The sequence below is a fragment of the Myotis lucifugus genome, unplaced genomic scaffold (genome assembly GCF_000147115.1).
Source record: "Myotis lucifugus unplaced genomic scaffold, Myoluc2.0 scaffold_98, whole genome shotgun sequence".
In the NCBI taxonomy this organism is placed as follows: Eukaryota; Metazoa; Chordata; class Mammalia; order Chiroptera; family Vespertilionidae; genus Myotis; species Myotis lucifugus.
Window position 1 is genome coordinate 1,987,045 of NW_005871146.1, and position 12,641 is coordinate 1,999,685.

Here is a 12,641-nt window from a genome sequence, read left to right on the forward strand (position 1 = left end):
GCCAAACAGGTTAGGGCGGGATCGCCCAATTTTAATGAGCTCAGGGATTTAGAAAATTCCACAGGTAACACCGTTGAAGCGACTGGAAATTCAGCCACACTCTCAGTAACAAATCCCAGCTCAAACCTTCTGCTGTGGCCTTAAACTCAGCACAAAGGAGCCCAGTCCTTACAGAAACTCGATTAAGGAAGAAAGTAGCCGCCTGCTCTCCCGCTTCCTGCTGGATCATCTCCCTCTTCCCTCTTTCCCAGGAGGCCTTACCATGGAGACCTTCAAGCGTCTGCCCACCCCATTACTGCTAAGAACCCTGGGTAAACGCTTGAAGGTGCCCTGCGCAACGTTCCCACCTCAGGTTAGGGCTAGAGGCTTAGCTAGTGGGTCTCAGGGTGTTTAACAGGAAATTGCCCTCGGGTCCAGTTCTCTCCCAGTGGCTCGTTAGACAGTCAAGATCACAGTGAATTATCACCCAAAGGGAAGTTCAGGGAGGGGGGAGGACACCATTACACAGACAGCACGTCACAGCCCCACGAGACCAGGCAGGCAAGGTGCAAGACGGACACGGTGGCCACATGCAGCAGGAGCCAGGCTGGGCTCTGGGAGACTCAGGGTCCAGTGGTAAGAGTGGGGGGGTGTTAGAGGAGGTCACAGAAGCTCAGAGCGTGGTCTGGAGGGTTGGTCTTACCAGAGAGGGAGAGCATTGGGTATGTTCAGCTGGCTTTAAAGAAAGGCAGATAGAGATAAGCTGTAATGAGTCTCCAACGAAGAGATTGGCATTCTAGGTCTTGGCTAACACAGGAGCAACACAGTGGCAGGAGAGGGCAAAAGGAAACAAGTGACAGAAATACCAACCACAGGCCTGGCGGGTTCTGCACCGTGAGTGTGGGCTCTGCATTAGCTGGGCCTCATGTCTACCATCTCCGCCATGTATTAAATAGCTCACACCCAGTGCAAATTCGATCTGGACTCTGTGGATGGAGGTCTTTCTCTGACTGGCTTATTTCACTTAGCAAAGCCCACCGCGTGTTCTAAGACAGCTTCACTCACTCTAGCTCTACCCCAGCACTGCCGCGAAAGGAGCTGGCTAGCAATGGCCCCTCAGGTTGAGGGGGAGCCTGGGTTTTAATTCTCACTGTGGAGGGTCTAAAGAGGTGGCCCTCACCTCCCTCCATAGCAGGGGTTAGTCCTCAGGCTGAGGCTCAGGTGGGAGACGGTCCTGCTTAGCTACTAGTCTTCAGGTGTGAGAGCCCTGGCATGGCATGACCTATGTGTGGAGCTGTTTTTGAAGTTGGAAAGCTCTGCACACAATTTTAGACATGGTTACTAACGCCCAAGAAGCTGCTCTCATGGGTCTGACTGCTGAGCTCAGTTTGGGGCAGGTGCTGGGGAAAGCGGCATGTTGAGTCCGCGCAGCTCTCTGCCCAGTTCCCCAGCCTGGATCCCGAAGACGCCCCCACTCTCAGCAGGTAGAGCCGAGCGCCTGACTGATCTGACCTTCTGAGCTGTTAACTCTTTCTAGAAGGTCACGACTTTGCTTTTACCCTCCACTTTCAGATGGCTGCTCTTGTGTTTCTGTTTTTAAGATACAAACAAACGTTGTAATGGATTTTTGAAGGATGAAAATGTGCACAACCAGACATTTGCTTGCAGACTTAAAACACTCCTTTGGCAACAAATTTGTCGGCAAGTTCCTTTTTCCCATAGCAGATTGGTGGGATGTTTTTTGGGGAAGGATGGAGATGCAGGGGGAGGCCGGGGAAGAATAGGGCAGGGGTGCTCTCCAGTCTTCTGCAGAACAGTCCCATCTCCATTCTGCTTCTGGAGGAGCACGAGCTGCCGGTCAGTCCACAGGCCTGGAAGCTGGGCTCACGAGAATTTGACTAGCAGGCTGCGATAGAACATGGAAACACACACACACACACACACACACACACACACACACACGGAGGCAATTCAGGATGGTCAAGTGTTTGTGCACCTGTGTGAATGGGTCTGTGTTTCTGAGGCTTCAGTGAGCGAGTGTGAGGGTCATACAGAGGTCAATCTATTCTACACACTATGCCCAGGCATTAGGCAGAGTTCCCAGCAGGCTTGGGTCCACCCTGAAAACTCTTCCCCACCCCATGACTGCTAAGAACCCTGGGCAAAGCTTGAAGGTCCTCTGGGTCAATCCCATCCCAAATAGGACCAGAATGAAAACAACTTAGAGAACTCACCTGAGTCACCTGGTCACACTGAATAACCCCAGCCATTAGGAAATTTAAACTACTTGTTTTATTGTATTTTACTTTTTACACATGCAGAATGCTTCATTTGGGATATTTAAAGGTCTTAACTGTCCTTTTTTTTTTTTTGGTTGATTTTTAGCCTTTTATAGCTATTTAAGATCTTATCTATTTAAGTCATATTTTATTTCAAAATGTAGTTTTAGGTCTGTTCTAATCACCTTGATCCTGTCTTGTTATTTTAATAATATGTATTGATTTAAGAATCCTCATGATACGTCTCTGCAATGGGAGACAAGGAGTGGTCAGGGAGCTGTGAGGGCAGCAGTGAGTGGGAGGACGGGGGCCTGGGGGCCTGCATTGGGTCCCCGCCCGGTTAATGAGACCGGCACTGTGGGAGAATCAGGAGACTCACAGATTAATCATTTTCTCTGGCTTTAGACCATGCTTTTTAAAGGGCACGTGTGTCTCTTTTCGCTCAGTCCCTCCACCCCCTCCCAACCCAGCCCCCCAAGCCCCTCCCACCCTGACAGCTGTCAGACTGCTCTCTATCTATGTGTCTGTCTCTACTTTGCTTGTTAGTTCATTAGAGTCCACATATAAGTGAAATCATAGAGTACTTGTCTTTCTCTGACTGGCTTATTTCACTTAGCATAATGCTCTCCAGGTCCCTCCATGCTGTCTCGGATCCTTCTTTTTACTGCTGCCTAGTATTCCATAGTGTAAATGTACCACGGCCTTTTTATCCACTCATCTACTGGTGGGCACTAGGGTCAGAGGGCACTTTCGACTTGCTGGGGCAGTGTTGCCTGTGAGCCTCTCACACAGCCTGTTCTATGTGCGGGGCTATGCTTACAAAGTGCACAGTCTCAAAAAAAAAACAAAAACAACACACACACAAAACTAACCACTCATAATAAACTCTCAAAGCAATCACAAAATGATTCTCAGTGGAACCAACAGGAAGAAGCCTAACACACAGCCCTTGCTCTTGAGAACCCACAGTTCACGGACATACCGCCAGCCCCCGAAGGACATTCCTAGATGACCTGGTGTAGTCGGTCCTGTCTTTGGTCCCCTTGCCCAGCTGCAAATGGAACCCCCGGTGAGCTGGAAGGGAAGACTGGGCCAGTTGGATCCGGGCACCTGCACTTTCAGCCAACTGTTTGTTGGCTACTCTCTGTGAGTCCCTGGTTCTCTTAAAAAAACTATCTGGCGATGGTCCTACTTTTTGAGCTAAACTTAGAATCAGTTGGTAGCCTGGAGTACTTGTGCGATCCATCTCTGACCCTTTTCCAGAGTTGCTCCCAGTTCCTTGAGTTAGATGACAGTTTCTCCTGGGGAAGAGGAGTAGGACTCCCTGAAGACGTATGCCCCGGCAGCCTGGAGACCCTACTGCCTCCCCTTCCCCAAGAGCCAATGGAGCTGCACATCAGCCCTGAGCATTCGGGCTGAGCTTGCATTCTGTGCTGTACCCACTAATGGTAGGTGTGCAGTGAATGTCTGAGCAACCAATTGTTTCATCTTTGTTTTCTAATGATCCGGTAACTTTCAAGGCATTAAAGATATTGGGTCAATTAACTAAACTTGTTCATGCAATTTGTATACATGAACTCAGGTGATTATGCTATAGTGAGGCAGAGGTGGGACATTTTCAGAAAGAGTCCTGGCTAGTGGTTCCAGCTAACAGGTTAGCAGTGGTTCTCAACCTTCTGGCCCTTTAAATATAGTTCCTCATGTTGTGACCCAACCATAAAATTGTTTTCGTTGCTAATTCATAACTGTAATGTTGCTACTGTTATGAATCGTAATGTAAATATCTGATATACAGATGGTCTTAGGCGACCCCTGTGAAAGGGTCGTTCAACCGCCAAAGGAGTCGCGACCCACAGGTTGAGAACCGCTGGGTTAAGGGCAAATAGAGAGGAAAAGCCAGTTAACGTACTGCAATTTACATATGCAGATTAGCTTGGTTTGGTATAACTGGCTGGGACGATAGGGGTGACATGGGGCAGCTAGTAAGAGAGAGTCTCTGAGTGAAGTTTAGGATCAAATCAGAAGTGTTGCCTCAGTGGGTGAGTCGGCTTCTGGAATATACTCACTGCCCCTGTTCACTGCGGTACTATCTCCAGACCACACAGAGGCTGCTTAGGGAAACCCCGGGAACACAGGAGAGGCAGAGAGACTATCCTAGTGGAGGGATTTCCCAGGAATATGACATCAGTGGCATGTGTTTCCCAGTTGTTAACATTACTTTGTCTCTCTGGAGAACTAAAAGTTGTTGAAAATAGCTCCTAACCATATAAAAAGGGACGTTCTTCCTCCCCCTGCCCCTCCTCCTTCTTGCACAGCCAGGAGGGGGAAGATTACTAGGGATTTAGGGGCTAGGTGTAGATATCTAGGCTGGAATACCCAACAAAGTTGTCTTCCAGAATTCTCTTGAGATCAGTTGGTTAAAGAGAATTTTAAAGAGCTCAGAAGCCTCCGCTGCCCCCTCCTGGCCATGTTGACCTTGAAAGGCACTGACTATCCTTGGGCTCCCTCCAGAGGAGGCTGGCTCCCCGCTGAGTCAGGAGCAGGGCCCACAGATGGGCTGCCAATCCCGATGGCTGCTGTTGAGGCGATGGCTATAACCTCATGGCCACTGAGGTTCCTCATTCCTCTGAATAGGAGGTGAGGGCAATGCCATGGGGTATGTGAGTCTTTTACTGGGCACCCTGCTGAGGAACCTTGCTTTTCTTTTTTTAAAATTTTTTGTCTAAAACTTAGGGAGTGGCTGTGATAGAAATTCCACTCCATCCACCTGAAGGGCAAGTTCCAGCTGGCATTGCCTACACCCCCACCCCATGCCAAGCTCTGCGTCTCTGCTTTTGCTGTCTCTACTCTCGTCTCAATTTGATCTGCAAGGCAGGATGGCTAGTTCAGTTGTGAGAGCACAGTGGTGTGGTGGAGGGCTGAGTGGCCGGGGCTTTGTTGGTGAAACCCCAGTTAATCTGTGGCGAGAGGACCATTATCAGGCTGGTACACACAGAGAAGACTGGGAGAAGCAGAGCCAGGGGCTTCTAGAAACATCTGACACCAGCGTCGTGGCCAGGAGCTAGCAAGTGTCAGTTAATTGGGAAGGGGGTGTCCTCATTATCCTTTTACCTCCTCTTTCAACCAGGAGAAATGAGAACGCAGGGACTAGTGTGGCCTATAGATGTCAGGGAGTTGGGAGATGCTGCACCTTAGAGCCACCAGAGATGGCAGCAGGGAAAGGCATGGTTAGGAGACCAAAGTAAAATATGTTTTAACCTGTAACCTTCCAAAGTTGAATTAAGAGCTTCCTTGCTAAGGGGGATGCAAAGTTTAAAGAACCATAAGTCAACTGGGATACAGAAGATGTCAAAGGCTTTTAGATATAAGTGCAAATGAAGGAAAGATGGGCACTTGAAAGTAATTCTTACACAGAATTTCCCTTTTGGTCTGGAATGAATGGGAGATGTAAACAGATCTGTGGAGGAGGAGTGGTAAGAAGAGGAAGATAGGGCATTATGAGGGAGGCAAAAACATTGGACAGAACAGAGCAGGGAAGAAATGAAGATAATAAGCCCAAAGATGACAAGGTGGAGAGTGGAAAGAGCAACACCCCCTCCCCCCATGTCCACCATGTTGAAAATTCCCTGCTGGCATCTGTTTCTCCAAGGAAAAATTCTAGCCAGAGGAGATGATCCCTCATGAATCTTTGTGGCTACAGGCACCCAGATGAAACACCCTTCAGAACCTCCCTCAAGGGGACTTTTGGCCCTGAGGGGACTGGTAGGAGGTGCAGGGCATGGGTACTGCTGTCACCTGCGAGGCACTCATGCTAAACGTGACTGATTATCATATTGCCAGGGCAGCTTTATCTTCCCTTGGGAAGGATGGCCCGTGCCCAGTCATGCAAACAAAAGAAACTCATAAAGAATAAATGGATGAAATCCATTGTCAGCCGTGTTAGCAGCATGAAAGAATTCCATAGGAGGGGAAGAGGGAGGGAGAGAGCATCGAGACCCATAAAGGAAACAAGAGGAAGCAGACGATTCCCAAGGAAGGACAGACATGAAGAAGGAAGGACAGACATGAAGAGTAAATGGGTGTTAACAGAAGTGGCGGCATTTCTGAGCCTGCCTGAGGCGTCACTCTCTCACTCTCTCCACTAGCTCTGGAATACCCTAGGCCAGTGGTAGGCAAACTGTGGCCCCTTGAGTGTGGCTCTTCCACAAAATACCACGTGCGGGCGCGCACGTACAGTGCGATTGAAACTTCGTGGCCCATGCACAGACGTCGGTATTTTTGTGAAAGAGCCAGTATTTTGTGGAAGAGCCACACTCAAGGGGCCAAAGTGCCGCATGTGGCTCGCGAGCCACGGTTTGCCGAGCCGTGGTTTGCCGACCACTGGCCTAGGCTCCTTTGCTTTAGAGGCGTCTGGCAAACACAGCAACAGGAACTTGCTCAGCCTGTGAGACCTGAAGTGACAGACACTGGTCAGACCCAGGGGGCTGTCTGGCCAAACCAAGGAGTGTGTTGTGACAGCTTCCTCCCACGCTTCTGTTTTAGATGAAAGGAGAGGGTTGTCTATGGATGGAAGAGAGAGAATAAAGAAGGGAAGAAAAATAGAGGAAAACAAAAGTGAAGGGGCCTTGGTTACAAGGCAGAGGGCACGGGGAGCTAAACTGTCAGATGATCTGACAGCTGAATAGAACCCAAACCGGGCTGTCCATCACAAACAAGCAAATAGGTTCCCACAGACCTTTCGGGCCAAGCCTGCAGGCTTGCTGGTACGGGGCTGCTTTGCCAGCCTGGTTGTCCCACCACACTGCTCCTGCGCTGCCCACACAGCAGCCTCACCCTCCAGAGGCTTTTGCAGTGGCTCTTCCCCTTCCAGCTGGACTGCCTGCCGATGGCCACATGCTGCCTCCCTGCTGGGCAGAGTGGGCTCAGCCACGTCTCTCGAGGGCCAGCTCTATGCCCCAGCAGAGGAGGGAACTGCCGTGTCACACCGCTGGGGGCCGAGGCTGGGGAACAGCTTCCTCATTCGGCGTCATGTTCCCGAAAGCCTTACAGGAGACACACGAGATACTGTCCTTGGGGTGAGCATTACCCTCTCTTCTTCAAAGGGGAGCTGATTGAGTCACCCCCACCTGAGTATGAATTAGTGTATTGGAAACAAGAGACCTTGGTTGCATTCGTTCTGTTGTGGGGATGGATGTCAAGAGGCTGGAAGCTCCGTCAGCGACAGAGAAGGCGCCCAGCAAAGGGAAATGGAGGTGTCGGGAGGTCCTCACCCAGCCGGGCCTGACACCACCCATCTTACTTTAATTTACCTTAGAAGCAGCCCATGCCACACTGACCACTGCCATTTAGACAACGTCTGGCGATGTCACTCTTTGAGCCCCTAACTAAACATGCCGGATTGCGCTCAGGCGCCACGTTCTGGCTTGGCCTTGCTGTGAAATGCTGTGAGGGTGAGCGAGCTGTTCCCTGCCTCTGCCTCCACCGTCCTTGTCTGTAAAACTGTGTATCTGGGGCTGCCTCCCAGCAGGTGCTCGTGGAGTCCGTGGAGAGGGGCTCCGGCTGCTAGATGGTCTCCAAAGCTGCGTTCTCGCTAACGGTTTGGATGACCCCATTTTCTGTCTTACCCTCCTCACACCTCTGGGGGCACCCAGCCCTGCCTTTCTCACGCCATCGGGCCCCTTCTCTGCCATGGCGGGTTCAGGAAAAGGCAGACCAAGAGCCAGGCTGAGGGCCCACGTAGGCATCCCGGCTGAAATGTGGAGGGAGGGTCGGCGTGTGCGGGCTGAGCGTTCTGACTCCACCCTGGGGGTGGGTGTGCAGCAAACACTCTGTGACTCAATGGCTGCTTTCCCGTCATTCCAGGCCCTGAAGCCTGAGCAGGAGTCAAAGTTGCTTCATTATTTTTATGGGGAGCTGGTAAGGGACAGTCCCTCAGAGCGGTGGTGGGAAGGTCCCACTGGCTCAGGAGCTGGGGGAGGGAGGATGTGGGGCCTCCATGACTCACCGCTGGACACTCCCTGGAACTGAGTCCCAGGCCCATCTTGTTCCCCCTCCCATTTTCTTCTCAAGTTCCAGCTGTCAGGTGGGCCTGCTTTACAATGGCTTTGCCCTTCTCTTCTGAGCCCCATTAACTAGGCGCATGAGCCCAGAGCAGCCTGGGCTCCCTTGGTCGGGCATTGGCAGCATCAGCGGGCACAGGGAAGTTAGGTTAAGCCTCTGCCCCAGGCCGTGATGCTGGGAGTGCACTGAATGAGGTCCTGTGAGTGGCAGGGGCCCTTCAGTGATGCCATACCCAGGCCAGACTGGCCCAGGGAGTTGGCTAATGGACTCTGTGGAAATGCAAGACTCAATTCTCCCACAGAAATGGATTTGAATCCCAGTCTTTCCACCTATTAGCTATAGGCAAACTGTTCATCCTGCATAAGCCTTGGTTTCCTTCTGCAGACACTACGCACCCAGAGGTGTTACTCTGACTGTGTGTGATGTCCTAGTAGGCTGCCTGGCACATGCTCATCCAAGAGAAGCTGTCATTTCCCTCTTCCCCTTCCGCTCCGTCCTCCTCCCTGCCTCCCTTACTCTAATCAACTAAGATCATAGCCAGGACCAGCGTTACTTTGTTTTTCTGCTCTGGTCACTTCAGTGGGCTAGTGTGTTGCCTCCTAAGCAAATCCTCCTGCTTTCACTCTCTCTGAACCTTCTGCAGGAGCTCTCCAGGCCTCACACAATCTCTGTCCTGCTCCTCAACCTGAAGATCCCTGCAGGCCTCCTCCCGGGAGAATTTCCACATGAGCCATCCCAAAGCCAGGGAGCAGATCCCCACGCAGCCCTGGAGCCCTATGAAAGGAACTCCGCCTTAGAGCTGGAATCTGGCAGGGTAGTGAGAGGAAATGGAAATCTGCCTCCCACAACCAGAAAATGTCCCATTCAGAACCAAGGAGTGCTGGAGTCGCAAAGGCCCTCTGAGGCCATCTCCACCTGCCCCTGGCCTCTTTCACTTTCAAGGAAGTTGAGGACCAGAGAATGGGGTTAGTTGCTCTAAGTCACATGGCTTCATAGTGCCAGAGCTGGAAACAGAACATAGGCTTCTTGATTTGCAATTTGGGAATATTGTCCTGTATCCATAATGCAAGAATCCAGGCCTCTCAGCACTCTCTATGGTGCAATAATCAAAATACAGAATGATAAAGAACAGTGATGGGAAAGGTGTTGAATGACCAGGGACCCAAATTGATTTCAACTTGGGATGTTAGGGAGCAGTTTCTGATGCTCCAGGAACTTCCATTAACAATCACAGGGCCTATGTCTCAGGCTTTTCCCTCTGGAAAATATATTTCAGACCCAAGAAATAAAGGAAAACCAGAAGGCTTCCTTAGAGTGACAAGATGCTGCACTTGGACCTCCCAGGGGACACGGAGGGAGGAAGCCTCTGACTGAGAACGAGGTAAGGCCTCAGGAGGAGAAGAGCAGTGGAAGCAGGATCCAGTACAGCTCCACATGGTGGAGACTTCTGATCGCCCTCTGGGTACATTCTGCAGTGGTCAGAGGCATCTCCCAGAGGGAGCAGAAAGTGAACCTCAGACTGGCTCTGAGCGCAAAACGTCCCGCCCTCCTCTTGCTGGAGGCCCCGCCCCGCTCAGCCCTGGGAGCTCTTCACCACTGTCATGGCTTTGAATACTATCTATATGCTGACAACCCCAAGCCCCACCCTCAGACTATGTGTCTAACTGTCTACCTGCCATCCCCACTGGGAGGTGAAATAGATGCATCCCAGTGAGTTCCTCATGCAAACGTGCTCCACCTCCTGTCTTTCCCGGTTCATACCAGCTCCATCCTCCCACTGCTTAGGCCCAAACCTCACAGCCATCCTGGCCACCTCTTCCTCCTACTCCCACATCCAGTCTGTCAGGAGATACTGTTCATTCTATTTTCAAAACAGATTGAGAATTGGACCCTTTTCACCACCTCTATTATTGCTGCTTTGTTGCAGGCTACGGTCCCCTCCCACCTGGGTAATCATGTGCACCTTCTACATGGTGTTGTGCTTCCACCCTGACTCCTATAGACAGCCAATCGGCCTTCAGAAATGTAAGTCAGATCAGGGGACACCTCTTCTCAGAGGCACAAGTGTCTCCCCTTCTTGCTCAGCATAAAAGCCCAAATCTGCTCCCCCTCTCTGGTCCCCTCCTCTCTCCGTCTCCCCTGCTCATTCTGCACCAGTAACAGCTGTTTCTCCTGCCCCCAAAGCCCTCCTCCCAGGTATCTGCATGGGTAACTCCTCACTTCCATCTTATTTGAAACAGCACCTTCCTTCACTGCCTCTTAGCACCTCTGACCCCCTTACATGACACTATTCCTTTTCCAAAGCACTTACCAGCTTTCAATGGACTATGATTTCCTTGTTTTCTATACTCCTTGCATTGCTCACAGGCTTATTATTCTGACCCTAGACTGCCAGCTCATGAAAAGGGAGCTTTTGTTTGATGTACTCCAGGTGCCTACAATCGTACCCAGCACACAGAAGGGGAGACGAGAAACATGGTGGAATGAGTGAATGCTGGCTCCTGGGATTGGTTGGAAACCCATTTCCCAGAGGGAGAGGTGCCATAGCCTGTAAAGGCAAGGAGGAAAGAGAAGGCATTTATGGGGAGATGAGCTTCGATGTGAGGAATATTTGGAGGGCGGTTAGGATGAATATGGCAGTTAGGTGAGGGAAATGAGAGTCAATTTCTGTAGGTTGAAGAGTCAAAGATGATGAGTTACAGGTGAAAAGCCCTCATGGATCCCTCTGAGGCCAAGTAGAACATATGTCTGGGAGTGAGTGTCTTGTGATGACAAGTAAGACGAGAAAATTCTGGGAAGGCCTGGAGCGGCCCCAGGGGACACCTGGAGCTGTAAACTGCTTGCCCCAGGGAGTGTTCAGACCCAGGAGCTGCCAGTGGCCTGAGGCAGAACCTATGGGCAGAGGGACCCACCTCTGAGACTAAGCATTATTGCTTATACAAGTTGTCATCCACAATACTGACTGCTATGCAAGTGCAGGGCTACATCCAATGTGCTTGGGGAACAGCCCTGCCGAGGCGAGGGTATGGGCCGTGGTCAGTGAGCTGCGCTGGCTTTGATCTGGCCCTACCTGTCAACCATCTCCAAGGATCTAATATATCTGGGAAACAAGGGCTCTAACAGTGCCTGTGGGCGTAAGTTATAACTAAATATAATTGGCTAGAGCTATTCCAGCAGGGATTTGGGGAAAAATGTCATTTGCTTGGGTGCCAGTCTCTTCCATTCCGTAGCACTTTATAGTTTACATAGAGTTTTAAAATAGATGCTCTTCGTTGAGCTTCAAAACACAGTCCCATAAGATAATCACATTCCTTTGACAGAGGAGGAAACGAAGTCTTCTTTTCCAGGAAAAAGAAGAAGCAAGACTCAGCCACTCGCCAGCTCTGACTTCACATCAACCCTCTCTCCTCTCTCCCACACCGCCCCTGCCTGGGGGTGTTACATTGGTTTTTCTGGTTCACAAGCCGTTCATCGGACAACGCCCCTTGCTCTCCATCGCACACACTGTCCCCATTTCGTCTCCAGACCACCCTTCAGTGTGACTCTTCACCTCTGTCTAGAGGAGGAAGAGCCCTGAGCCTGGGGTAGGGGAGGCTGGTGAGAGGCTGCATCACAGCTCCGAGGGGGCTGATGCGTCACACGTACGGTTATTCTGAATATAAATTACAGAACTTAAGGGCTGAACAAAGCCTGGCTGGTGGAAGGACATGTGAGATGCATGTGTTTATCAAGGGCATCATGGATTAGAGAGGGAACTTGGGCGGGGCCCAGGAGTGAGGGGCTGGCCTCAGCTGCACGGCACAAAAGGACTTCACCTCTCCACCAGCATCTTTAGCGGCAGCAAACTGGGGACGATAACTTGTGTCTGTCAGACTCGCAGGGCAGTTCAGTTCCATGAGACAAATGCAAGGGTGAATCGTCAGTAGAAAACCACGTATAAATGGAAGGGTCTGCATGGCGGCCTTACGCTCCTTCCTGTCCTGCACCCTCCCTCTCTACCGCCAACATAGCCACTTCTATAGAAATTTATGCCCTAAACGTTTCTTTTGCTTTGTCTTTCTTTTAGAAGCACTAACAGTTTGGGGGAAAACGGCAGGTTGAGTGTTGATGTGGGACTTGCCGACAGTGGGGAGCAGCTTGCTGTCACTGGCTGGCACTTTCCTGCTGTCTCGCAGGCTCCCGGTCCCTGGCACAGGCTTCACAAGGACCTGCACTGCTGTCTGAAAACCTCCATCCTCAGAGGGCAGGGCCCACCGCTGCTCTCTGCCCCGTCCTCTCCTTGAGTTCGCCCTCAGTTCAGGGCACGGCACGGCACCAGCTCCG

The 12,641-nt window shown here is 51.2% G+C and overlaps 1 protein-coding gene across 8 annotated transcripts in view; it reads right to left on the reverse strand.

The window, feature by feature from the left end:
- The window catches only part of CACNA1C (calcium voltage-gated channel subunit alpha1 C), a 587,470-nt gene that overhangs the window by 45,607 nt on the left and 529,222 nt on the right, over positions 1-12,641 (reverse strand). For 4 of the 8 annotated variants that reach the window (XM_023756704.1, XM_023756709.1, XM_023756708.1 and 1 more), the window contains one exon: positions 683-715. The exons of the other annotated variants lie outside the window; for them this stretch is intronic. In XM_023756704.1, coding sequence (XP_023612472.1) covers positions 683-715 — 33 coding nt within the window. The remainder of the gene's footprint in view (positions 1-682; positions 716-12,641) is intronic. 8 annotated transcript variants of the gene reach the window in all.